General features: G+C 56.0%; 1 protein-coding gene across 6 annotated transcripts in view; it reads right to left on the bottom strand.

The window, feature by feature from the left end:
* Positions 1 to 27,400, bottom strand: part of CAMTA1 (calmodulin binding transcription activator 1) — a 969,422-nt gene that overhangs the window by 114,827 nt on the left and 827,195 nt on the right. For all 6 annotated transcript variants that reach the window (XM_025367744.1, XM_025367761.1, XM_025367771.1 and 3 more), the window contains one exon: positions 13,968 to 14,121. In XM_025367744.1, the coding sequence (XP_025223529.1) occupies positions 13,968 to 14,121 (154 nt within the window). The remainder of the gene's footprint in view (positions 1 to 13,967; positions 14,122 to 27,400) is intronic.

Below are 27,400 nucleotides of genomic sequence, written 5' to 3'. Positions count from 1 at the left end.
CTCGAAAAGTGTCCTCCTCCAGCTACCCCAGAAGCCCTGAGGCTGCCCCGTGAAACACAGGCTGGGGACTGCTTTCCCTCCGACAGGACTGCCTGCAGTGCAGCCTGTGTGAGGATCGGCCTGCAGAGCTGAGGCTGGGAGTGGCCGTTGCAGAAACCCCAGGCCCACTCCAATGCTGACCTAGCCCTCGTACAAGATGTTTACCCTAATTATGGCCCATGGCAAGTCAGCAGCGCTTCCACTAATATGAATAATCAAAATGAAATCAATGACAACAGCATGTGGCCCATGCTTTGGAGAGCATCATCTGATGAACAATTTACCCAAGAGGCGGCCAACCGCTGGGAAGAGAGTAATTGAGATCTGGAAGAGCGGGCTGGGGGAAGGCGTAGGGGCCTCACCCCACACGGGGCAGGCTGCCAGCCGAGGGCCTCTTGGGTTGCAGCTGCTCCATCCCAGTCCCTTGGGAAGAGGCGGAGAGCTTCATCTACACAGTCTAAGCCTGAGCCACGGTAGGGCCCTTCTATTTTCCTCTGTCATGAACTGAACTGTGTCCCTGACCAAATCCATAGGTTGAAGCCCTAACCACCAATGTGACTGTATTTGGAAACAGACTTTTAAGGAGGTAATTACGGTTAAGTGAGGTCACATGGGTGGGACCCTATCCCAGCAGGACTGGTGTCCCTATAAACAGAGGAGGAGACACCAGGAGTGCCCATGCAGAGAGAAATGGTCATACGAGGACGCAGTGAGAAGGTGGCTGTCTGCAACCCAGGAAGAGAGGCCCTACCAGAAACCAACCTCAATGCCCCTTGATCTTAGGCTCCCAGCTTGCAGACCGTGAGACAATCCATTTCTGTTGTTTAAGCCCCCAGTCTGTGGTACTCTGTGAGGGCAGTGTCTTAGTCTGTTTTGTGCTGCTACAACAGAATACCGCAGACCGGGAAATTCATAAAGAACAGAAATGCATTGGCTTATAGTTTTGGAGGTTGGGAAGTCCAATACCAAGCTGCCAGTGACTGGTGAGGGCCTCCTTGCTATGTCATTGCATGGTGGAAGGGTGAAGAAAAAGAATCCATTCCCAGGAACCCTAAGTATAGCAGTTAAACATCTCCCATGGGGCCCCACGTCCAGCAGTTAAACATCTCCCATGGGGCCCCACGTCCAGACACAGTTGCACTGGGAATTCAATTTCAACATGAGTTTTGGAGGCCGAATAATACACTCCGCATGGGGGCTCAGGCCTCCCCCATCCTCAGGCTCTCTGGCTAGAGTCCACACCCACCCCGCTCTATGCACTGCACACTTTTGTATGTGTGTGTGTACAGGTGTGTGTATAGGTGTGCATGTATAGATCTGTATACATATAGGTGCGTGTATAGGTGTGGATGTATCGGTATGTGTGTATATAGATGTGTGTATAGGTGTGTGTGTATAGGTGTATATCAGTGTGCATAGGTGTGTGGGTGTGGATATAGGTGTGTATAGGTGTGCAGGTGTGTATAGGTGTGTTTGTGTGCATAGGTGTGTGTGTTTGTGTGTATAGGGGTGTGTGTGTGTATGTGTGTGTACAGTTCAAGGGGTTCTGACATCAGGGGCTTTCCAGAATGCCTCTCTCCTCTACTACTCCGGAGGTTACTCACTGCAACCTCCGCCCCCTGGGTTCAAGCAATTCTCACGCCTCAGCCTCCCGAGTAGCTGGGACTACAGGTGAGCACCTTGGCTGCCCCTTCACCAGGGGCTGGTGACTGTGCAGAAAGCTCAGGGTCCTGGGGCTGGGCCACATGCTGTCATCCTAAGCTGGATGCCCAGTTTCCTCTCCTGCCCTCCCTGACTTCGCAGGTGCTGGGCTGTCTCAGCGGGGCCAGGCCTTGCTGGCTGGGGCGTTAGTGGGCAGAAGCTCCCAAGTCCCTGGCTCCCCGCTTAGGATTTCCTCACTTCGGGGTCAGGTCAGTTGTCACTCATCTGGCCAAACCACCCAGACCAGGGCAGAAGAAACTCTTCCTTGAGCCTCCCACAGGAGGAACTTGGAGGCAGGGCCTGATGGGGACCCGCTCTTGGAAAATCACAGCAAGCAGGAGAGGAAGGAGGAAGGAAACCTGGGAGGTCGCTGCAAGGAGGACGTCTCAGCAACGCGGCGTCCAAGCCTGGGCGCTGGGGCTTCCTTGAGGCATGCGCTGGCCTTGTCACGGCGGCAGGCTTTGTGCCTGGCTTGGGGCGCATTTGGGGGGAATTTCGACAAAAACCAAAAGAACCTAAGAAGGGTTCATTCCAGACTGTCCAGGATGTGTGTGGGAGCAACGCTTGGCTCCATGACAGGGCCTCCTCATTTGGGGTGTGGTGGGGGTGGGGAGAGGACCCCCTGAGGGACGGCAGGGGGTGGAGGGGCAGCTTCATCTTGGCTGTCTTTCATTCCTGACGTGGCTGTCCCATGTGGTGGTGGGGCTTTCCCAAAGGGGAGGGAACACCTCCAAGTGCAATGCCCTGTGCTGGCCACACGGGAAGAAGGGGCCAGAATTTAGAAACAGCAGGAGACAGGGTGGCAGCACCATGCTGGCCTGGGGTCAGAGCCCCAAGTGGCCGCAGCTCTTTCCCTCACACACTGTGTGATCTTATAACAAGATCTTTGATTCCTCTGGCTCTTAGTTTCTTCATCTGGAAAGTGGGTGCCTCTTGCCGGTTCACCTGACTGTATGCCATTGGGCCCTATCCAGGTGGCCCCACCCCTGGATTCTGATGTGATGGCATCCACAGGAGATCTGCCCGGGCCAGGGTGGAAAGCTGCATGAGAGGGGAAGCCCTCTGCTCTGCAGTCCTGCCTGGAAGACTTTGGAAAGGAATTGGACGAGGAGACAGAGAGAACTCCAGGCGTCTGCCTTAGCTCCTGGTGGCCCCCGGAATGGGTGAGAGCCAGCTACCTGCCCCCTTTGCTCTGTGGGGCAGTAACTCTTGGAAGGATGACAGGGCAAGGCCACCTGGAGCTTTGGCCACCATAGTTACTGCACAGGCGGCACCTGCTGGAATCGATGCTTGGCCTTCCTTCACATGGGAAGAGATTTCTGGGTGCTGTGATGAGCGAGTGGCAAGGACAAGGGGCAGTGTCCTTTTCTGGAGGGCTGTGGGGGGTCCCGTCCTCCTCCTCCAACTGGGTTTGTCCAGTCTACCCACCTGGTACCCCGCCGCCCAAGAAACACCCAGAAAGAGGGTGGCCATTTCACTAGTCAAGCCAGGTCACCCTGGGAGCTGAGAAAGGGTGCTGCGGTCATTTGTCCAGGTGCTGGTATAACCTGGGATGCCCTCCGGCAACCCTGCGTGTGTGGCTGCTCTCCTTATGAACCACGTGTCTCAGGCGGATGGGAGAGGGACTGGCCACGTGTCTCTCCTGCAGTGAATGGGGCCCCTTTGGAGTCCTCGGTGTTGTTGACACTAGGAGGCTGTCTCCATGGCGACAAGGTCAATGGGAAATGGCAGCCGGGTTGGTTTAATTTTCACTGTATTCTTGTTGACAGGAATAAAGGCCCTGCTTCTGATTTCTTGGTTCAACTGGATGAAATTTTCATTAGATTTAACTTCTCATATCCAGACACCCACATACTATTCAATTTCCCGATCTCACTGCTCAACTCTCATTCGTCTATTGGTCCTGAGGACAAAATTTTCAGAAATCTCATTTCGAGGAGCGCAGAGGCTGAGGGGGGACGGGATGGAGCGTGCGCCCGCCGCGTGCATGTGAGGGGACCTCTCTGCCATGTCCCCAGTGAGCCTGTCATTTCTGGGGCTCGCTGTTGGGGCATGACAGTCCTCCATCTGCCAGGGGGCAGGGGCTTCGTCCCAGCATCACACACCCTGTGGAAAAGGCAGGGCTGGAGGTTCCAGCAGACTGCCAGGGTGTTGAGAGCTTAACCTTGCCGTATTCTTTCTTCTTGCAGGTGGGATGGACCTTGTCAATGAGGGGTAGGGAGAGGCACCATTGCAGCCCGGCCAGTGACTCCGTCATCAGGAAATACAGAGCATGTGGGGTGGCATGTCCTTTACCCCTGCCCCGGCCTCACAGGAAATCTCCAAGGTGCTCAGCGACATACAAAGTGGCATCTTAGAGCCATCCCGAGGCTCTCGGAATCTTCTGATGTGCTAAGTGGCATTGTTACCAGGCTGGGAATTCTTTGCGTCGTGGGAGAAGTGTGAATGCACTAGGAGTGCTGGCCGCCTGGCAACGTCAGAGCCTCATGGTGATCTGCAGATCTGGGTGCATATGGCCTCTGGAGTTCCCTTCTCCCCACTCTGTCCAAACTGCAGCCCCCTGCCCCGGGCACTGCTCAGGGCAGAGAGAGCAGGGAATGTGGGACTGATCAGCTTTTCCCCTGCCCCTCCAGGCCACTCGGAAAGAGGGGTGGGGACCAAGTGGGATTCTGGATGCTTCCATCTTGCTTCTGGTAAGATTGCTCTAGGGCCCTGGACTCAGGTTCCTCCTCGTGTGCTGGGAGGCAGCACCGCAGGAAGCCAGGCTCCGTCCACAGAGCAGCTGCCTCTGAGCTCCCAACTACCTGGCCCGGAGCCTTCCTTTTTTAAAGAGAGGCTGAAAATCTGGAGATCTGAATGTTGGCAATGAATTCTAATTTTGACAGAACCACTCCCTGGCACCTAGCAGTGCTCAGCATCAGCTCTGTGTAGCAGTCAGGACCTGGGGTGTGGGTGGGGCCCTGTATCCCCAACACCAGCACAGGGATGCACTCCATAAAAGGGGGACTCCTGTCACAGAAGCGGCTGTGCGGCCTTGAAGCAGCCCCGGGCAGCAAGGTGCCGGGAGAGACAGGAAATCAAAAGCAGTATTTCTCTTCCAGTCCTACTCGGGGGCTGGATTGGCTCCACAAAACTAGCTGGAGTGAGAAACCAACATTTGCAAAACAAACCTGGATCCTGGGAGCAAAGTAGGAAGCAAGCCCCATACTCAAGTCAGCCTCTCTGTGCCCACCCTCTGCTGTCCTCTGTGCCAAGTTGGAAGGGGGCTGCAGGCATTCTGGCAGGAGCCAGGAGGAGGGCTGGGACCCACCTGCAGATCCCAGGAACCTGCCCTGCCTGCTTCTCATGCCAGCAGCTCCTTCCCAAAGGGAAGGGTAAAAGGCAGAGGAAATCCTCTCCAGGAACCGCCAGCACTATCCCTGCCTCCCCCACGACTCCCAGGCCCTGCAGATGCAGGCAGGGAGCCAGGCCTCTGCTCTCAGGGACAGAGCTGCCGTCCAGGCCCTCGGCCTGCCGTGGGGACACAGATGTGCTTCTTCTTATGCAACTCCACGATTTCTCACAAGTGCAAATCAACAAGTGTCTAGCAAGGCCCCACCATGTGCCGGCACCAACACCTCAGCTGCAAAAAAAGGAAACTTCTAGAGGCATATTTCTTAATCCAGAGTCTACAGAAAGTCCTCACGCAGTCCTGGAACATCCAGAAATGATACACCCAGTACTTAGTGCACGCCGGGGAGTGGCTTCCTCTGGGAGCGCGGCTAGACTAAGCTCCATGTGGCCTCCGACGCCTGCCCTCCTCCCACCCGGATATGAGAACCAGCCAACGCCTGAGGAGGCCTGTGGCCCAAAGAGGTGCTGGTCCTGCTCTTGGCTGGCCTCTTGCCAGAGGCTGCTGTAGGCCGGGGTTTCTTAAAAAGTATGGTCTCCTGGGGACCCCAGGACAAGAACCTAGCTTCATAAAAAACTCAGGGTCTGAAGCCCACTCCAGACCCAGCGAGTCAGAATGTCTGGGGAAGGGCCTGCCTTTCAGCCCCATCCACGTGGTTCTGAGGGCAGCCATTGTCTCTGCTCAGGCTTTCTGGGGCCTTGGTGGATTCCAGGGTAAGATTCTCGGCTCCCTCTGAGCCCCAGAACTGCGTGGCCTGGGGGGCCCGAGCTCAGTCGTGACATTCAGCCATTTGCTCCTATCCCAGAAGTCTCTGCTCAGAGGTAGGGACCCTGGAACATGCTTCTAAGTGAACACTGCTGGCCAGAAAGAGTTCTAGCAACATCCCCTTTCTCTCCCACCCGGGGCTGACCCCCCAACTCCTCACTGTGCCCACACCTGTAGCTCCGCAGGGGAAAAGTCTTTGCAGCTCTCTTTTCTTCTTCATCTTCTTCTTTTTTTTTTTTTTTTTTTTTTTTTGAGGTGGAGTCTCACTCTGTTGCCCAGGCTGGAGCACAATGGTGCGATCTTGGCTCACTGCAACCTCTGCCTTCCGGGTTTAAGTGATTCTCCTGCCTCAGCCTCCCAAGTAGTTGTGATTACAGGTACCTGCCACCATTCCCGGCTAATTTTTGTATTTTTAGTAGAGACGGGGTTTCACCATGTGGTCAGGCTGGTCTCAAACTCCTGACCTCAGGTGATCCACCTGCCTCAGCCTCCCAAAGTGCTGGGATTACAGGTATCAGCCACCGTGCCCAGCCCTCTTCTCTGTCACCCAGGCTGGAGTGCAGTGGCACCATCTCAGCTCACTGCAGCCCTGAACTTCCCAGGTTCAAGTGATCCTCCCACCTCAGCCTCCCAAGTAGCTGGTGTGCACCACCACATCTGGCTAATTTTTCTATTTTTTGTAGGGCCAGGGTCTTGCCATGTTGCCCAGGCTGATCTTGAACTCCTAGGCTCAAGTAACCTTCCTGCCTCAGCCACCCAGAGTGCTGGGATTACAGGGGTGAGCCACCATGTCTGGTTATCTTTGAGACTTTCAGGCTGGCTGCTGTCCTTCCTCGATGGACTCTGGCTGAGCCTTAGGGATACCTGCTCCTAGTCAGGGTCAGAGCTCCCAGCCCACCGTCCCCAGCCAGCCAGGTGATGCTGGATCAGGATCGACTGAGCTGGAGAGGAAAAAAGGTGGGCACAGGCACCTCTCCCTAGGGTCTCCTGCTGCTAGTTCCAGCCCCAGCCCAAGCCCCACCACTCCAGAATTACAGAGCAGGTCCCCAACAGCTTCCCAGCACATCTCAGACACCAAGTCCAGAGGCAGGAGTGGGACAGGCCCCCGCCTGCAAGCTCCTGGTGGCCTGGGCCTGGGAGTCAGGCTTCCCGGGGCGCCCGTCTCCGAGCGGGTCCGCTGCCGCTGGCCACCAGGTGGCGCTGGTCGACCAGGAACGGTTCCGCGAGCCCCGGGAAGGAAGCCTTTGTTGATTTTCCTTCTTGATATTCTATAATCACCAGGATTACAATCTAAGCAAAAAACAAAACAAATAAACACAGCCCCCCCCTTCTGGATCTTTGCTCTTTGTCTGAAAAATTATGAGAAAACAAAAGGCGCATTGAACATACAACCCCAGGCTTGGGTACTGGCAACAGCGAGGGCCTTCGGCACAGAGGGAGGGAGGCTGGGGGCGGTCTGGGGATCCCGGGCTCTGCGACCTCTCCCAGTGCGAGCTGGGTCCCTGGAGAGCAGGTGCTGGCTCAGCAGTCGCTCTGAGCGGATTTCTCTGCTGCTGCAGCCACTGCTTAGCAATGAGGGGCTCCCGTTTGCAGCCAGCTAGCCCAGGCCCGGTCCTGGAAACGGTGTGGTGTCTCGGCAGCACCACCTTACAGGTGCTGAAGGCTGGCAGGGCTGACACCCTGGCCCCTGACAAACCAACAGGCTGCAGGTGAGGACCAGCGTGTTAAGGGAGATGGACGGTGGGGGCCATGACAGCAAAAGCAAGCCCACACTCGCCAGGGCATCCACCCAACTCAACAGGGCCTCCACTCACACTCACTAGGGCCTCCATCCAACTCACTGTAGCCTCCACCCTCACAGTCACCATGGCCTCTATGCAACTCACCATGACTTTCACCTTCACAGTCACCATAGTCTCCACCCTCAGTCACCAGGGCCTCCATCTACCTCAACAGGGCCTCTGCTCACACTCACCAGGGCCTCCTCCCAACTCACCAGGGCCTCCACCCAACTCACCATAGCCTCCACCTTCACGGTTACCATGGCCTCCACCCACACGCCAGGGCCTTCACCCTCACAGTCACCATGGCCTCCACCCACAGTCACCAGGGCCTCCATCCACCTCAACAGGGGCTCCATTCACACTCACCAGGGCCTCCACCCAACTCACCAGGGCTTCTACTCAACTCAACAGGGCCTCCACTAACACTCACCAGGGCCTCCATCCAACTCACCGTGGCCTCCACCCAACTCAACAGGGCCTCCACCCAAGGGGCCTCCACTCAACCCAACAGGGCCTCCACTAACACCATGGCCTCCACCCACTCACCAGGGCCTTCACACTTACAGTCACCATGGCCTCCACCCTCAGTCACCAGGGCTTCCACCCAACTCAACAGGGCCTCCACTTACACTTAGTATGGCCTCCATCCAACTCATCGTGGCCTCCACCCAACTCAACAGGGCCTCCACTCAACTCACCACGGCCTCCACCCAACTCACCATAGCCTCCACTCTCACAGTAACCACGGCCTCCACCCAACTCACCATAGCCTTCACTCTCACAGTAACCATGGCCTCCACCCAATTCACCAGGGCCCCCACCAAACTCACCAGGGCCTTCACCTACACTCACTATGGCCTCCACCCCACACTCAGGATGGCCTCCACCTCCACTTTCAACATGGCCTTTGTGGCCTCACATTTACTATGGCCTCCACCTCCTACCATGGAGGTGAGGTTGCTTTTGGAGGAAGTGTGGGGGTGGAGGTGCTGAATCCCCACGCACTTGTGCCTGTGGATACATCATGTGCCTGTGCAGAAGCATGGAGGTGCATGGAGCACTTGTGTGGTGTGCGTGCAGGGTGGGTGCAGGCCCTGGGACTCTGCTGACTCCACAGCCAGCCCTCCTGCTGCCCGCCCAGTGATGCAGAGGACACCTGCCCCAGAGGCCTGAGCACTCTGGCCTGACGCCAGCGGAGCTCTGGGGCGGGCGAGCAGGGTGGAGCTAAACCCGGAGGCGGCTGCGGGAGCTGCCTGCTGATCTCCAGGCCTTCGAAGCCTGCAGGAAGGCCCAGGCCTTGCTCATGGCTGCAGGGCCATCTGGCCAGCCAGGGCACTCCAAGAGGAGCCTCCAGGCGGTAGAGCTGAGGCAAGATCACCACACGGGAAGGGCTGTGAACATAGCTTAAAAGTCATGCCCTCACCACTCACTCTGGATGGAACAACCTCACCAACAGCTTGCTGGGAAATGCCTGGTGTGCCATCCCCTCCTGGGCTGCCAGGAAATGGGCAGGGAAGAAAGCCACGGGTGCCCAGAGGGAGTGGATCTTCTCCGAGAACACGGTTCCATCTGGCTTTCTGTAGGTTCCAGTGGAGCCGAGGGTGCAAGGTTTGGGGCATGGCAGTTTAGAACCACGGTGGCTCTGAGCAGCCCACGATCACTGAGCAAGTGTCCTGCCCGCTTGGCAGGACAGAAGCACAGAGCCCTGCCTGGCAGAGCAGTCGACTCCACTCAGTCGTCTCTCAGTGGCAGATCTGGGAGGAGAGGACTCCCCCTCCAGCTCCTCACTCACACGGTGGGGGTTTACTGGGTGCAGATCTGGTGCTCTCTCAGACCAGCTGCATTGGAACAGACCCCGGAATTTCCAGGATGAGACATACTAAGCTTTAGATCACTTGCGTACTATAAACTCCAGGCCTCAGACGGCGCCCCAGACAGTCATTGCCAGGCCTTGGACTGAAATGAGGAATTCTGTGCACTATGAGTCAGAAAGCTGAAGCCCATAGAGGCACCCCTGGCTGAGCACAGCTCTACTCAGCTCTGAATGACTCACATGCAGAACCTCTTTCCCCAGAGTATGTTAGGATGGAACTACATAGCCAAAAACTACACTTCCCAGACTCTCTTGCAACTAGGAGTAACCATATGACAAAATTCTGTCCAATGACGCAAGAGTGGAAATGATGTATGCAACTTGTGGGCCCTGTCCTTAAAGGGAAGGAACTCACCCTCCACCTTATTTTCTCCTCTTCCCACTGGTTGGAATGCAGTTGCAATGGCAGGAGCTGGAGTAGTCATTTTGGACCATGTAAAAGAGGGCGAAGCCCTAGGAATGGGGAACAGCCACCTGGAGGGAGCCTGGGTGGCGGATCCCTGACCCTGGGGCTGCCACATCAACCCTGAACTGTGACATGAAAGCCAAAGGAGCTTCCCTCTCACTGAAGCCACTGTGATTTTGGCCTTCCTCATAGCGGCAGGGCCCATATTCTCATGATTACAGAAGCGATTCCAAAAGACAGGAAAGAGCTCTGGGAACGTCCTGGGAATTCCCATCAGCCATCTTCATTTATTTCTGTGTGTGGTTTTTTCACCTGGAGGAAGCAGGCCTCAGATTGCAGGTGAAAGGGAAGGCCCCTTCTGACCAAAGGGCACAGCTGCAAGGACCAGGATGAGATTCTCTGAATCACCTGGTGAGATTCCCAGGGCACAAGGTCATGGAGCCCCCATCTCACAGCAGGTGAGGCAAAGGCTGCAGACCCATCTCCCTTCACCCCTGAGAAGCACAACATTTTGATTAAACCGCTGACAGCTCCGCTGGTGGGCAGAGAAATTTGGAAACATCAGGAAATCAAACTGTGAAGTCTTTGAAGGCACGTGATTTATGTGGAAATGGGATGAAGATAATGTGCTTGGCTCCAGTGTTGGGTGACCTGCCCGATTCTGGAATCAAATCTGAGGTCTTCTTGGCTCTCAGCACACCTCTGCGCTCCCCGGACACGCTTAGCTGGAGCCCTATGTGTGTTCCAAGCCTGATCGGCACCTGCGCCTTCTCCTGCAGCCGCATTTCCAGGGCCGTGTTTCTCAGACTGTCTCTGTCAGAGCACACGCACACGCTCAACGAGTAATTGTGTGCAGCTCTGCTTCCCCCCCGCCCCCAAGACACCAGAGAGCCGAGTGTGATTAGATTTATGGGGAGTTTGTTGTAGTTTTACATAATTTTCTGATGCACTGCAGAGTTTTGAGCAGGCATTCACAGTTCCCTCCGGTTCAGCGTTGGAGGCTGGCTCCGGCCTGGTTTCCACCCCCCGGAGTTCATAAAGCCTAATTCCTCCCACCCAGCCTGGAGGTGGCATTCCTGTCTGATGGATGGGCAGCTCCAGGGAAGATGGGGAGCGTATGGCTAAAGGTGTGTGTGGAGAAGAATTTGGGAGGGCCCAGGCCAGCAGCCTCTGACTGTAGGAGCCACCTTGAAAGGCATCTTTTCCCTTGGGAGCACCCCATTGGCTAATCTCTGGCTCACACAATCTCTTGGAACTTTTACTGCGGCCCAGTGGGGTTGGGGCTGCTCCCCGGCCATGTGGATAGGGCCTTTGTCCAGCAAAGGGGCCCTACTTTTCCAGTGGAATCTGACAAGAGGAACTCCTTCTAGTAACCTAAGAAGCAGCAGACAGAAGGCTCAGAAAGGCCAGGAAGGCAACTCCTCCTCCTGACTGAAGACTTGTTTTGAGCGGGAACTCACCTCTAAAGGTGAACACTGAGGGGTGGGAGGACCTACAGAAGCACCTGGACCCTGGTCACCCTTTCAAGGCAAGAGTCCTTAGGACTCTTATTTTGAAAGCATTGACTAAGCCCCAGGAAAGAGGTTCCAGGCCACTTCCTCCAGGCCCGGAGTGCAGGGACAAAGTTGAGCCCCCTGGAGTGACTCTACCTCCCAGGAAATGGGACAGGCTGGCAGTTCAGCCCCTTGCACAGGGTGCACAGGGTGGAGGAGCTGAGCCGGGCCCCCTGAGCTGGCTGGAAGTGCTGGTCGTAGGGCACAAGCTGCTAGATTCTTGCTACCCCTTTACAGAAGGGGTACTGGGGTGCAGAGAGGGTGGGGCATTGGCCCAGGGCCGCATAGCGGGGCAGCCATGAAGCCAGGACGAGCACCCGCCTCCTGACTCACCAGCCCTGACTCTTTCTACCGCCCTGGCCAGAGGGCACCAGAGCTCCTGGTCAGCAGAGTCATCGCGCTGGCCCAGCTGAGGCCCTGCGGCAGAGAAAGTATGAGTAGGCCACTGGGGCGGGGTCTAGGCAGGACCCAGTGTCCGGTGCCAGCCCTGCATAGTGAGGTGCCCCCTAGGTACTGAGTAGGAAGGCCAGGCAGGCGGGTCTGACAGCAGGGCCCCCAGCACTGGGGCCCCAGACTCCTAACCTCTGGCCTGCCCTTGGGAAGGTGCCACTGAGCAGCCCCGGCTCCCAGAGCCAGGACTCTGCAGCTTCTGTCTGCTGCTTAGGCCCCTGGGCAGGTCCCTTCCCCTCCACCATTCCAGGGCTATTTCCAGGGCCCTGTGCACGCCCAGTGCTGTGCGGAGAGCTGGAGTGCTTCCCAAGGGTAGCCGGGCCGTTTCCCCATGCGTCCTGGTGCTCGGCAGCATTTTGAAGAGGCTCACGAGGCCCCTCCTGATGAAGCGTGGGAGGCTGACATCTCCCCTGTGGGGACTCGAGGAGCCCAGGGCACAGGGGTGTGAAGGCCCAGCTGGGTGGTGGGAGGGCCTGTGGAGAGGCTGAGAGCTGAGGGACAGGCGGGGTGAGCAGGCAGAGGCAGGGAGAGGGGCAGGCAGAGAGGCAGCAGGCTCTGGGCAGTGGGGACTACAACAGACAGAAAGGGCGCAGAGTCCTGCAGAGGCCAGGGGCTGGAGGTCAGGGGGCCTGCAGGCTGTGCTCAGGAGCTTGGACATTGAGTGTGCATTGAATGGTTTTAAGCAGGGAGGGATGTGGTCAGGACCACAGTTAAGAAGGTTGCCACTGGGTGTGGCCTGAGCTCAGGAGGCCCCTGGGCTGCCTGCCTCGAGTTTCCAGGCAGGAGCACTGAGACCAGCCTGGTCCAAACCTCCCAACGGGGTACTTGGCTCAAAGGACGATATGTGAGGAAGCTCAGTCTTGTGGTCCAGCCCTTGGTGGGCAGGGCTGTCACCCACTGGGGGGCCCCCCTTGCCACACAGACCCCTCTGTCCCTCCTGACCCTCATCCCCAAACGAGGCTGGGAGCAGATCCCTGAATCCGAGCACCCAGGGGACTCTCAGGATTAGCATCACTGCGGGTGCTCCGAGCCTCAGCCTGGACCCTCCCAGGCACAGGGACCTTCACCTTTCCTCCCAGCGGCAGAAGAATTTTTCAGTCCCCCGCTGTCTATGCTGACCAGCAGCTGCTTCGTCCCTCCAGCCAGCTCCAGGGACAGTTCTGCTTCTGAGAGAGCCACTGACCCGCCCCCCAGGCCCTGCTGCTGGCAGGTCCTTGCCCTGAGCCCTGACCATCAATGTCCCTGAACCCTGAGGGCTGCGTGTCCAGCACTAAACAGCCCCCATGCTCTTCTTGGCTCAGGAAAGCCCCCAGACCTGTGTTTGTTTTTCCCGAGCCCTGCTGAACAGGGAGCAGGAGAAGCCACTGAGAGCCGCCAGCGGCTGCTGGGAGCTGTGGCCACTGCAACAAAGTACGGAGCAGCCCCGGCTTCCCGGCCTCACTCGGTGTTTTGCATTCTGTGATTTGCACCTGACAGATGCTTCAGAAAGCACCACTTTGCTGACAAAATGAAATCCAGCTCAATTACCATCATCTATTTGCCACCCAGCCTGGGAGCCGAGGCGGGCCCTGAGTCCAGGAGGCGGTGGCTAAGCCCAGATACCTCGTGGATGGGCAAGGCAGAAGGTAGGGTCCGCTCCCGCCACCCCTCCCCTGTTCCACACTTTCCCTCCCCAGCTGGCCTCCACTCCTGTCTGTGGTCCTGGAGACCCGGTCCTGGCCCACTCTTGGCCTGCTCCTTCCCCTGCATGCTCTGTGTCTCCAAACCTCACTCTTTTCATCTGTCATGTGGGCCTGGCATTTTATGCCCTGGCTGCCGTATAGGGAGCTTACAAGGGGCCAAGTGAAGGTGGGGCAAAAGCTAAGCTCACGGTGCCACTGTCATTCTAGTAAGATGGGGCTCCAGATCCGCATCCCCAAGGCCACAGAGGACCTTTCTGGCCCCACCTGGTTGACACCAGCCTAGTCCCCAGCATGGGGGCGCCAGGCTGGCCAAGGCCACTCACACATGGGTTTCAGCTGCCCGATGAGCTCTTCTTTAGTCCATTTCGCCCACTCCTTCTTGTCGGTGTTGATGGAGCAGAGGATGGGGCCGCAGGGCTTGCCGCAGTCCTCAATGGCTGGCACATTCAGGTAGTGCACCAGGACGATGTCGGGGTTCTGTGGGGAGAGCAGAGACTGGCAGCATGAGGGTGGCATGGAGCCCGCCAGGGTCAGGGCCACCCCCAACCCCGCAGGTACAGGCAGAGACTGAGGCCCCAGACACCCGGCTCTCTTGACCTCGCACTGCTGACGGTTTCAGCCAGATGGTTCTGTGGTGGGGGCTGTCCAGCGCACGTGGGATGTTAGCAGTCTCCCTGGCCTCCACCCACTGATGTCATTAAGCCCCTCCCCCTCCATCTGTGACCCCTGGAAAAGTCTTCAGACATTGCCCAGTGTCCCCTGGGGGGCAACATCACCCCTGGTTGAGAAACTCTGACCTACACATCAGCTGGTATGGGTGTAACTGGGAACCATGGGCATGAGGTCCAATTCCCTCCAACCCAACATCCCTGAACTCACACCACAGCCACTGCCGTCTCCCTCCTTCACGCCCAACACGCGTTTCCCCCTCACAGCTTGTGGGATGCCCCCAACACAGGCATCATCACCTGCTTCTCCCCAAGGGGAAAAGGAGCTCCCAGAGCTTAAGGCCCCTCCCGCTGAGGGCTGGAGCCCCTCCGCCTTCAGCCGTGGTCTTCTCCCCTGACGAACAGCCCCACAATGAAGCACTTTATTTTATTTTTTTTAGACAGGGTCTCACTCCATTGTCTAGGTTGGAGTGCAGTGGTGTGATCTCAGTTCACTGCAACTTCTGCATCCCGAGCTCAAGTGATCCTCCCACTTCAGCCTCCTGAGGCTGGTACTACAGGCACACACCACCACGCCTGGCTAATTTTTGTATTTTTTGTAGAGATGGGGTCTCACTATATTGGCCAGGCTGGTCTTGAACTCCTGGGTTCAAGCAATCTGCCCGTCTCAGCCTCCCAAACTGCTGTGATGACAGGCGTGAGCCACCGCACCCAGCTGGCACCTTCCATCTAAGCAGTACCCAGGGGGCAGCTGGTGCCCAGAATCTCTGGGAACTCCTCCCTAGAAGAGCTCTTCTGTCACCCTGTCCGGCTCGTCCACTCTTTCTTGTTGGCTTCTGGGGCAGAGTTTCCCAAACTTCTGGGCACCAGCTGCCCACCGGGTATTCTGGGAAAGAGCTCTCAGTCGGAAGACCTAAAAGGCCCAGTTTCGGCCGGGCGCAGTGGCTCATGCCTGCAATCCCAGCACTTTGGGAGGTCGAGGCGGGCAGATCATGAGGTCAGGAGATCGAGACCATCCTGGCTAACACGGTGAAACCCTCTCTCTACTAAAAAATACAAAAAAAAAAAAAAAAAAAAAAATTAGCCAGGCATGGTGGCAGGTGCCTGTAAGTCCCAGTGACTTGGGAGGCTGAGGCAGGAGAATGGTGTGAACCTGGGAGGCGGAGGTTGCAGTGAGCCGAGATCGCACCATTGCACTCCAGCCTGGGCGACAGAGTGAGACTCCGTCTCAAAAAAAAAAAAAGCCCAGTTTGTCTCAAATCGGTTCTATTTAGCAGTCAGCCCCTTCCCGTGACATCTTATTAAGAATGTCCTCTGTCGCTTTCTGCCCCGAGCTCGGATAGGACATGCCAAGGGGCCTTTGTGAGGCAGCAGTGTCGCTGGGATGAGCATCGGGCCTTCTGTGGCTTTCTTATGGTCTCCCCAGAAGGCAGCGCTGCTTATCTGGCCATATCAATATTGACAAGTTAAAAAGAAAAAAAAAAAAAAAAGCAATCCTGTCACTTTCTAGATGCATCTGGATAAGCCAGAAAAACCTAGCTAAACTCTTGCATCTCAATCAGAGGGTATTTCTTGAACCTTTTTTTTCCCTTTAGACAGGGTCTCGCTGTGTCACCTAGGCTGGAGTGCAGTGGCGCCATATCGGCTCACTGCAACCTCCACCTCCCAGGTTCCAGCAATTCTCCCACTTCAGCCTCCTGAGTAGCTGGGATTACACGTGCACGCCACCACAGCCTGGCTAATTTTTGCATTTTTAGTAGAGACAGGGTTTCACCATATTGGTCAGGCTGCTCTCGAACCCCCGACCTCAGGTGATCTGCCTTCCTCAGCCTCCCAAAATGCTCGGTTTACAGGTGTGAGCCACCGCGCCCGGCCTGAACCATTTTTTTCTTGCATTGTCCTAAGGAAACATGACAGGATATCAGGACGCTGCAGGGAATGATGGAAAAAGCCACGTGGAAGGCTTCATCCTGTGCTTTTCCTCCTGATAGAGGAAAAGCTGCTTTGCCCTCTGCTTTCCCCGGCTGGTAGACTAAGACTCAACCGTGAGTCCTGAGACAGGCAGGACCCCAGGCAGGAGAGAGCTGGGTCTACAGCTGCTTTTTTGGATGTTGTCAGGGCAAGAGTCATACATGAATATATGAATCAATCAATCCATGAATAAATAAAGACTCAAGATCACACCATGACCAATGTAAGTAAGGTGACTGGCATAATTAAAAAAGATTTTCACTAAGGGTTCAAACAGATTTTTTCCTGCCAATACTCAGATAACCAGGAAACTCAATCAACATCAACAGGAGCCTTCTCCTTAATGGCGGCTTTTCTGGATTGTGGTAATCATGCTCCTTAATAATCATGATAATCCCTGACATCAGCGCGGCACTTTATTCTTTTCAAAGCACTTTCCAGCCATTATCTCATTTGGTGCCGCTGCTAGCCAAGGAGGCGGGCAGGGCAGGGCAGGGCAGGGGAGGGTGTCCTCTGTCTATAGTGAGGCGCCTGTAGCACTAAGAAGTTGTGCCTTGCCCAAAGCTATGTGCCAGCAGGGCACAGCCTGATCTGGAAGCCAGGGTTCTGACTGCAGGTTCAGGTCCTGCCAAGACATCTGGTGGCCTCCCTTTCTGCTTGGCCTAAGTACTGTCTCATCTCCATTTCACTTCATTCTTGCAGTATGCCCAAGAGGTGGGTCGGGTAGATCTGCTATATGCCCTTTGCATGGAGGTGGAGAGACGGGGTGATTCACTGTGTCCTTGCCCCATGTTCTTCCTACAGACCAACATACTGGCCTCCTGGGGACTGTGTCTGAGCCGAGGGCTCCTGCCTGTGCCTGGGCACAGCCAGGCAGCAGTGCCAGCTGCTGAGCAAGATGAGTAAAGATCAAAGGGCTGCAGGGGCCAGTAGGCCACCCAGGGCTGCCTCTGATTCTGGTCCCTGAAGCAGGAGCCTGGCCCTGCAGGAGGGAGCTGAGATGCCAGACGCCTGGGAGATGAAACGGCTGCTGCATCCTGCTCCACAGCCCCGCTGAGCACAGCCTGGGCGCCTGGGACCTGCTGTGGGAGGCCAAGGTGGTGGGCAGGCAGGCAGGGTCTCGTGGGGCAAAGGCCCTCTCTCACCATGAACCCAAACTGTGGAGTTCCTGCACGAGAGCACCCCAAACGCTGCTATCTCAGGAAGTTCTGCCTGCAGGGCTCAGCCTCCATCTGCATAACCAGCCTCCGCCTATTCTTGGAGGTCAGACACCAGGATGCCCTCCTCTTCCAGGAAGCCTTCCCTGATTCCCTCTCTGCCTCTACCCTAGTAGGATGGCATTTGGCTTTGTGCTTTAAATGTCTGAACATCAACTTTATTTCCTCAACCTCAGGGACAATGCCCTGGAGCTATGACAGTCCAACAGTCACCGGTGCTTATTTAAGGTTTGTAGAATCAAATTAGGCTGAATTCTGACCTCCTGCTTGTGCCCTCCCTAGACCTGTGTTCTCCTGACATCTGGCTTCAGTTTTCTGGGTCTACAAAGGGCAGGGAAGCCTCTCTCTCTCTCTCTCTCTCTCTCTTTCTTTCTTTCTTTCTTTCTTTCTTTCTTTCTTTCTTTCTTTCTTTCGAGACGGAATTTCACTCTTGTTGCCCAGGCTGGAGTGCAATGGCGTGATCTCGGCTCACTGCAACCTCCGCCTCCCGGGTTCAAGCAATTCTCCTGCCTCAGCCTCCCGAGCAGCTGGGATTACAGGTGGCTGCCACCACGCTCAGCTAATTTTTGCATTTTTAGTAGAGATGGGGTTTCACCACGTTGGCCAGGCTGGTCTTGAACTCCTGACCTCAGGTGATCCACCCACCTTGGCCTCCTAAAGTGCTGGGATATATAGGTGCGAACCACTGCACCTGGCCGGGAAGCCTTTCTAAACACAGGTTGTTGCTAGGAAGGTAAGATACAATGCAAGGCTGGTCCTTCATTTTTCTGGGTCTGAGATCTCTTTAAGAGCCTGACACAGGCAGTGGATACCCACCCCATCCTCCAACATACCCCAAGGCGCATCAACACTTCAACTCAAAGTCTCACAGATCCACTGGTCAGCGGATCCCACTTCAGTAACTACAAACGTAGGGATCGTAGCATCTAGAACTACCCCTTTCAACTTAGGGCACATGCCCAACACCCAGGGCTGGGGGGTCCCTTCCTGGGAACCTCCATGCTGGGCCTTGCCTTTCTCCCTTGTTTTGATACAATTAGCAGAATGTCCCAGCCCCTGGCAGGTCCAGGAGACCAAGTGCAGGATCAGGAGAGATGCTGGAGCAGGCAGCCTCCCGGTTTCCATCCCAGGGCCTGGAGCTCTTGCTGCTGGAATGCCCAGAGTTGAGTAGTAACGATTTCCTGGCGTGGGGCTGGTTTTCAGACACAGACTGATGGAGGTATTTTTGGAAATTTGGGGCACACATCGCTTCTTGGCAATGTTGCAATTTTATTCATTAGTTTTACATTTTATTGGGTGTTTTTGGCAGAAAAATATATTAGCCTTGAAGTCCTCATGTATCAGTTTCATGGAGTGCTCGCAACGGTGTCAGAGTCCTCGCTGAGCTGCTTTGCTGGTGGCGAGATGGGCTCAGGTGGACCAGCTCAGCAGGGCGGCCTGGAGGAATACAGATGCGAGCCTGGATCTGAGAGTCACGGCAGGGGACAGACCCTGCCAGGGCCCTGGATTCTGGATTCTGGACAGTTGTGGCGTGAAGTTGCCTTTGTCTTGTCCAGGCTGCCCTGATGTTTCCGTGGGGTTCACCACCCTGTCAGGCCTTGTGGATTCAGGCAGGGAAGAAGAGCTTGTGGAGAAGCCCCTCCCTGGGTTATGGAGTTTTCAGGAGAGATGCTAGGGGTCACCCCCCAAAGTGAGTGTGACCTTTGGAGATGAGCCCCTGCTTTCCCTAAGGCCTGGTCGGTGTCAAAGGCTGGGGAGAGGGAGCCCCGTGGCATGGTCTGTGACTGTGGTGGTGGTAGGGGAAGCCAAGGATAAGTAAAAGTCTCAGAACTTCCACAGCCTTCTGAAAGAGCTGCGGACTAGGGGATCCCTCCTCCCTCTTGGTGCCTCAGGCTCCTCACCCATAAGCATGGAAGCTGCGCCTCTTTCTCACTGGGGCTGCTGCAGGAAGCAGGGTCAGGCCTCAGAATGGGTGCGATGCCGTCAGGACGGACAGAGGCCCCGCTCTACCACCACCAACCGCCACCAAAACCAAACCCAGATGGAACAAAGCCCTGACATGCTCCCCGAGAGGGGGAGGTGGGTTAAGCCTCCAGCGGGCAGTTCTGCTGCTTAGAGTCCCCTTCCTCCGCCGGCAGCCCCAGCCTGTCCCAGCTCTCCTCTTGCTGTGTGCAGAGGCCCTTCCTCCACCAGCATCCAGCCTGGGGCTCTGCCCTCCCTCTCTCCCGCTCTTTCTCCCTCTTTCCCTCTCTCCTTCTTTAGTGGCCTTATCTAGCATCCTGACCTCACACCCACCAGATTCCCAGGACATCCAGATTTCTCTCTCCAGCCCACCTCTCCTCTCTTGCCTACCTGGCTGTTGACAGCACCCCTTAAAGTCCTCAAAATACCCACGACTTCCCAGGGCCGACCTCGCCTCCCAACCTCCCGCTCAGACACTTGGCCCCTCCAGGCTTCCCACAGCTGCCCAGGTCTGGAGCCTGGGAGTCATCCCCTCATTTTCCCTCTCTCTCCCTCAACGGCCAGTCGATCATCCAGTTCTGCCAATTCTCCCGCCCCAGGAAGCCTGATCCTCCCATTTACCCCCTGCCTGCAACCACCAAGTCTGAGCCTCCACCTGTTCTCCTGCTCACGTGGGAGTGTGCCCGACTCCCGGGTGTCCTCACGTCTGCTCTTCCCCTCCCCGACCCATCCTTCAAACAGCAGCCGGCGTGGTCAGGCTGTTCCGGACGGCTCCTTGGCACTGAGATCAAGCCCACACTCCTGCCACGGTTCCAGGCCGGGCCACCTGTGCTTCTTGCTGGCTGCTGCCTGCCTCGTGAACCTGGCTCCCACCACCCCATTCCCCAGATCTGCTGCTCCTCTCCCTGGGCTGTGGTCTCTGGCTGCCGCGCTCCGTGCCACATTGATCCCAGGTCACTTCCTTGTGGAAACCTCATTCAGCAACCCCGTTGACAACAGTGCCCACCTTGCCTGGCTCCTACCTTGCTGTCTTTGCAGCACTAATCTCTCAGTTTCCGCTCAATTACTACCCGGGTTTGGCCTGTTTTCCTGGCCACAAGTGTGAGCTCCGGATGGCTGGGACTGTCTGCAGGGCAGCCACATGGCAGGGGCTCCATCCCACCAACTGAAAACCGGGGGCATAGCGGGGTGCTGCCAAGCTGCCCCAGCACACGGGCCAACAAGCCTGCCAGGGGGCACCTGGCCTTGGCTGTGGGAGCTGGTGCAGGGGTGATGGCTGTCTCCTCTCCAGAGACTCAGTGTCTCAGGACCAACCCTGGAGAACCCCCAGGCATGTCTTCTAGAGGGACAGACAGAGACTGAGGGGCAGGGAAGGAGTCTTTGTCCACCCCAGGCATGGGCTGGAAGAGGAGGGGGTCCACTCCCTCAGATGGGGCCCAGGAGGGGTGGCATCTGAGGGGGTCCATGAGCCCTCTGCCCCTCTCCGAGGGAAGTTCAGCTTGTCCATTAACCCAGCTGTGCCTCCTGGAAATGCATTTGGAGCTGCAGATCTCCCCGGTTCCAGACTCCCAGGGCCCTGCCAGGCACAGGACTCGCAGGCTGAAGGTAGTGGAAGGGCATCTCCCGGGAGCCTGAGGTAGAGTCAGTCTCTTCTAGAACCTTTTCTAGATGGCATCTTTCACCCAAACCGCAGGGACAAAGAGAGGACAGGGGACAAGCTGAGGGCCTTTCCTCCAAAAGCACAGGAGAGGCTGAGAACGTTCTGCAGAGAATGCCTGCTCAGTGTTAAGCAAACCCTTTAGTGCTGGCCTGAACATTGCCAGGAGTGGGTGAGGCAGGCAAAGGGCTCATGATGGGCCTGGCCCCCAGCGGCGCTCATATGTAAGGCCACCGACACTGCCTAGTAAATGGGCATGAGGCGGAAGTGGGGAGGTGCTCCAGGCTGCAGAGGGGAGCTGAGCTCTGCACCTCCCGCGTGCTGAGCCCACCCTGGGTGTGTGCAATTGGCCCTTGGAGTTGGTTGAGGGTACAGCAGTGAGCTCTTCCGCAGAGACCCACGGAGGGGACTCAAGTCACCCCCAGCAAGAGCCTTGGGGATCTCACATCCTGTTCCTGGCTGCTTCCAGGGTGGATCCTGGGCCAATGGGTGTCAGGCAGCAGGGTCCCATGGCCCTGGCCTGGGCTCCTCCATCTCCGCTGAGGAGGAGAAGGCCTGGAGCCAGGACCCTTTTCTGTGGAGTAAGCAGGGTGGTGATGCAAGAAGTGGTTAAAAATGCAAAAAGCTGTTGGTTTTGATAAAGAAAAATGCAGCTGCAACATCTGTTTGACTCTTGTTTGCAGCTTCATCAACGCTAAGTGGTCAATAAATCAGAGTGGCATGGCGTTCCGTTTCTTCTGGGGCTCAGTCATTAATCTCGTGCCAGTTCTCATGAAAAATGAAGGAGAGAGGCCGTGTGATAGTGAAAATGTATACATTACCCAGAAAGTCATAATAGCATGTAATAGTGCCACACACCTCCTCACTTGCCGCTGGGGGCGCGGGGGGCGGGCCTGTGTGCCGCCAGCCAGACAGAAGGGAGACGGGCGAGGAAGTAGCATTGTCGGCATCGCAAGCTCCTTCGATCTTTGCATTTGTCATATTAGTACCGTTTATATATATTCTGAATGTCCCATAAACCTCATCGTCAGAGGCACAGGCTTCCCTGCACCTGGATGCTTAATGAACAACGAGGGTAGGAGCCCATGAAACTGGTGTGCAAGGCTGGCAGGGAGAAGGGCAGGGTTTATTAGGGAAGGGATAGAGGGCGACACTGGGTGGCACACGGCTGTGGTGTCACTAGGCTGCAGGACTGTGCAAAATCTTCTCGCCCACCTTCTGGCTGCCCCAGGTAGCTGGGCCCCTGTCCTCTCTGCTCTGGGTAAAGGTGTGAGGTGGGACGATGGTTCCACTAGAAAGGAGGCTGATCATGAAGGCCTTGGCAGGCTTGGGTTCCATCCCCACTGTCACCCACTGAGGGTGGTCAGGAGGCAGGGGGAGGGTCAGACAGGCCTGGAGGATGGACGGAAGCACAAGAAGGATGCTCCCTGAGAAGGGCCAGGGCACGCGGGCACCTGCTTCTCAAGTCTCCCAGGATCTGCCGGCCCCTGGAGGCTGCCGTCTCCTTGGGTCTCTCTTCCCTGCCTCTGATGGCTCCAATGCATGGTTCTGTGGCATTCCACGGCCACTCGGGGGTGGGAACGTGCCTGGACCCACAGCACACACCTCCCAGTGGGCATTTCTGTTTTCAGAGATCGCTTTCTGAGTGTCAGCTGTGTCTCGGGCTCCACATTCAAGTTCTACAACCCACAGGCGCAGGTGTTATTGCTATGCTCGTTTACAGAAAGGAGAGTACCTTGGAGGGCTGAGTCTCTGGGTGCCAGCCCTGCTTGAAGCCACAATCTCACACCTCCAGGCCACTGCCCCAGGGCTCTGTGGGGCTCACTAGATGTTTCATGGGAGGGCTGTGCACTCAGCCTCAGTGCTCCGGGCGGCAGCAGCCCAATTCATGTCTATGTCAGAGGAAAAGCAGGTCCAGGGAGCCTGACTGGGTCATGTGAGGTGTGGGGAGCTGGTAGGACCAAGGATGGGGCTGGAAGACTCCTGGCTGGTCTGTAAGCTCCTCAGGGCAGGACGGAGGCTGCAGATGTCCCTGTCTCCACATCAAGGGCCCACAGTAGTTAGAACACCCTTTGTGGGGTGTCCAGGGAGTGGGGAACAGCCTTCGGGGACCCTGGAGTTGAGCACCTGGTAACTGGGGTGCAGATCTAGATCCCCAAAGTTGGGAGCTATTAAAGGAGAAGCAAAAAGAGAAGGGAGGGAGTAGGAACTGAAAGAGGGGCCCTGGTGTCCCCAGTAATAGGCAGGGTCAGTAGTCAACTGTGCTCTTCTGGGGGCTCGGTCCTGCAATCTGTGCTGGGACCAGGGATCCCCCACTGTGGCTGAGTGTGGCAGGGCACACAGAACACCTCCATGCTTCCTTGCCAGTGCTTAGCAGGGCCAGCGGATTCTGAGCGATGCCTGGCAAGGGATTCAGAGGGCCTACAAGTGAGGGCAGAGGTAGGCTGCCTTTGGGGTCCCTGCAGCCCCTTCCCACGGCTGCCCTCATTACGCGAGCCTGTGCGCCAGCGGGAGTCGGGCCGGCAGCCCTTCCCTGCTTTGGAGGGAGGCTGGGAGACTTAATTAGTTAATGTGGGTAAAGTGGTCTGAAGATGAAAAACCCTGGGTAATTGCTGAGTGCTGCTGCTGTTGTTATTACACAATTACCAGAATTTTCCAGTCATGGGAATATAGTTAAACAATTTCCACCTGGTGCGGGGTTCCGGGAACCATGCCGGCTCAGGGGCTGGCTTGCTCTGCCTCCTTTAGCCCAAAGGTAGTGTAGGAAAAACACATTTATGGTGGGAGATCAGGCCTGGCACAGTCCTGGGCACATCCTAGACACCCAGAGAGTGCTGGCCGAAGGGAGTTCTCCAGTCTCGCTGAGCAGATAAAGATGCATGTACCTCGAGAGGGGACAGAGGGTCCCGTCTGCCTGCACTTTCTGGAAGTCTCTGGAACAGTCCCACCCAAAGGCTGCGAGGGGGGTCAAGCCACCCTAGGGGGCGCTGCTGGGGAGGGGAGGCATTTTCATTGCGCAGCAAGCCCTGGCTGCCCAACAGCACATGTGCATGGGGGCCGGGGCTGGCCTTATCTAAAATCATTATAAATGACCCAGGGGAAGACATGTCTGATAAAATCTCCACATTTGCAGATGACACTAAATTTTAATGAGTAACGAAAAAGCCGGTGTCGGAGGGTATGGGAGCTACAGATGCATCCCAGGGCAGTGACGTGTGGGGCAGCGGGCTCAGGATGAGTAAAGCAAACTGCCAACGGAGGCTGGCAGCCCGAGCTGCCATTGCCAGACCCGAGAGAGTACCTCCCAGGATCCACAGAAGCCACTGGTTCACAGTTGTTGCAGGGACCAGAAAGGCCCAGCCTGGAGAGCAGGGCACGACCTGGAAACTGGAGACAAAATGGCCGAGGTGTCTTTGCTGCAGAGCTCGGTCTGAACTAGTGAGTGCAGGGGTGAGGGAGCATCAGCCGAGGAGGGGCAGGCAGCTCCAGGAAAACGAAGATAAAGGCTTTCCGGTCCAGAAAGACAAAAGTCGGGAGGAGATGTGATTTGAGTCTTCAGAAAAGGGAAAAGAAGTGAAAGCGTGCCTCTAACTCTACATCCATGAATGCTAAGAATACGGTTCCCCCACCCTGGAGCTCAGGGAGGTAATTTTAGCACAATCAAACTACACAGCGGGCAGTCAATGTATGAGACTCATTATTCCAAGGCGACATGGGCTGAAACATATAAAGAGATTTTTCTAAAATGGGTGACATTAGTTCCCAGATGACTGATCCATAAGGAGTCGTGCAAGAGATCGGGATGCTGGGGACTATCTCTCTCTGGGACCCCCAAATCCAGGAGACACCATGATGGCCAGTGCCCCCACCAGGGTGGAATCCGGGGCTGCAAGTGTCAGCCGGACTGTTCAGCATCCAACCATCCTTCTCTCGCTTGCCAGGGACCTGTCAGGGATGCAGGCTGCTGGCATCCTGCATTTGGCAGAGCCTGAGCTTGGATGAGATTGTTGGTTGGTGTCCTGTCCTGTTCGTCTCCTGCTCTCACCTTGAACTAATTTTTGATTTATTGGCGATGCTGTAAGAGTTGCTCCGACCACCCCTGGGACAAGAAGCCATGGGCCTTTCAAATGGACACAGGGAACTCCTATAGGGAAAAGGTCCTTCTCAGGGCATGCAGCCCTGGCCCAGCAGAGACAGAGGGTGGAACAGTACAGATGCTGGGCAATCAGGTCTCAGAGGGCTGCAGTCATCACACCTCTGACCTCCTGTCCCTCCCAGGAGCTAAATCCACAGCCACATGGCCTCCTTACCAGCCTCAAAGAGGTCCCGCCTGCAGCCTAGACCGGCCTTGTCCTCCTGGATGGCTGGAAGCCAGGCCTGCTGCCCTCCCCTGCCTCTTCCATCCTCTCCAAGCACGTGCGCCCCAATCCTGCTCCCAGAGCTGGTGTGCCTGCTCAGAACCGTGCCCCATTAGGCAGTGAATCAAGCCCATCAGATGACAATGGCACCAAACAGTCATTGAGGCATCTCTGGAGTGACCGATGTGCTCTGGAGCCTTTCCTGCCCATCTGCTCCCCTCCACAGCTCTGGAGGAAGTTGGGCATGTGCCGCCATCCCTGCTGGACTGAAAGGTGCTACATGATCTGCTCACGGCCACATGGCTCATGGGAGGCTGAGCTGGACCCGACTCTAGTGCACTCATTCTTTTGATAAGAGTTTTCAAGTTTTCTTTAGCAATCCAGCCATGTCTCCAACCCAGTCCAGGCATGGAGCTTGTCACTCAGGCTGGCCAAGCCGCATTCTTCGGGCCACACTGATCCGCTCAGGGAGAAACTCATGGCTCCACTCAGTGCTAATCACTAGGCTTTGGCTGGAGCCACTTGGAGGCAGGGCTGCTCTTTCCTGCTGGACTCGAACCTGGGAGAATGAAATCTAGTGCTCCTGGAAGCCATCTCTTGCCAGCACATGGAGGCAGAGAAGGGAGCTGGCATGAGGAACAGGGCTGAGGGGAGAAGACACAGAGCCTCAATGCCACTGATGGGCACAGGCCAGCACACCTCAAGACTTTTCAGCAATTCCAACCCCCAAATCTCCTCTTCCCCCAAAGTCAGGTCAAGTAGAGTTTTTTGTTGCATCACCCAAGAGCCCTAATTCCTAAAAAAAGATCATGTCTTCTTTCTGCTAAGCTGGTCACTTTCCACTACACAATTCAGATGATCCTATGGTTTCAATAACCCCCACTGCTATGATTGCTGAGAACTAGCATTTCTTCAGACCCGTATGCTCCAGGTGCTGGGTGCTAACTACTTCCCAGGACTTAGCTTGTTTAATCCTCACTGCAACCTCACAAGGCAGAACTGGTTATGGCCCCATCTGCTTTACACATAAAGAATCTAAGTAGTCCATCAAAGCCCTGCCCTTAACTTAAGCCCAGGACTATCTGATGCTGAGGAAGCAGAGTGGTAGAGAGTGTGTGCTCCAGAGACAACTACCTTAGGTTCGAGTCTGGGTTCTGCTATCTCCTAGCTGCGAGCTTTGGGCAGTCACATCTCTGTGCCTCAGTTTTCTCATCCATACAATGGAGAGAATAGTAGTGCCTGCTCCCTGAGGTGGTTGTGAAGACTAAACAAGATACAGCATTTGAACAGTGCCCGCCCATGGGAAAGCTTCAGAATGGCCAGGTATTATTCTGACTGACCTCTCCAGTCAGTGTTACGTCATCTCACAGTATTGCTAAGGACAAAGTTTTCCTAAGATCGTATGGAACTTCCAAGTGGAGCAACATCAAATTAATTCAGACACGGCTTATTTGGGAAGTGTAATTCTTTGAGATAGGAGCCCATCTAGGCCAAGTTAAATTCTTTTCAAACATCAAGGAAGCATCATGATCTCCAACAGATGATGAGCTAAACACCAGTCATTCTTGTCCAATCATGAAAACAGGGTCTCTGAAATAATTGTTGGCTATCTTCCAAACTCTGGAAGAAAACAAAGCTCCATTTTCCTGAAAAATATTCCGTAACTCTCCACGAATTAAAGAGGTGGGTGCCCCATCCCCATCCTGCACGTTGGAAAGGTGGGATTCCCGTGGGCTACTGGGATCATTTCCAGTCCTCATCCAGATGACACAGGCGTCAAGTGAACCACAAGCCCTTGAGGAGCTCCGGTGCCTCCAGCCCCTTCTGCAGTAAGCACTGTCCACTTCCCGGATACTTTATATATTTTAATTTGTGCATGAAAGATCCGCCAGGGTCCTGCAAGTCAGGGGTCTCCGAAACCCT

Source organism: Theropithecus gelada, chromosome 1, assembly GCF_003255815.1.
Source record: "Theropithecus gelada isolate Dixy chromosome 1, Tgel_1.0, whole genome shotgun sequence".
NCBI lineage: Eukaryota > Metazoa > Chordata > Mammalia > Primates > Cercopithecidae > Theropithecus > Theropithecus gelada.
The sequence above is the reverse complement of the archived record's forward strand: the minus strand, read 5'-3'. Positions and strand labels throughout refer to the sequence as shown.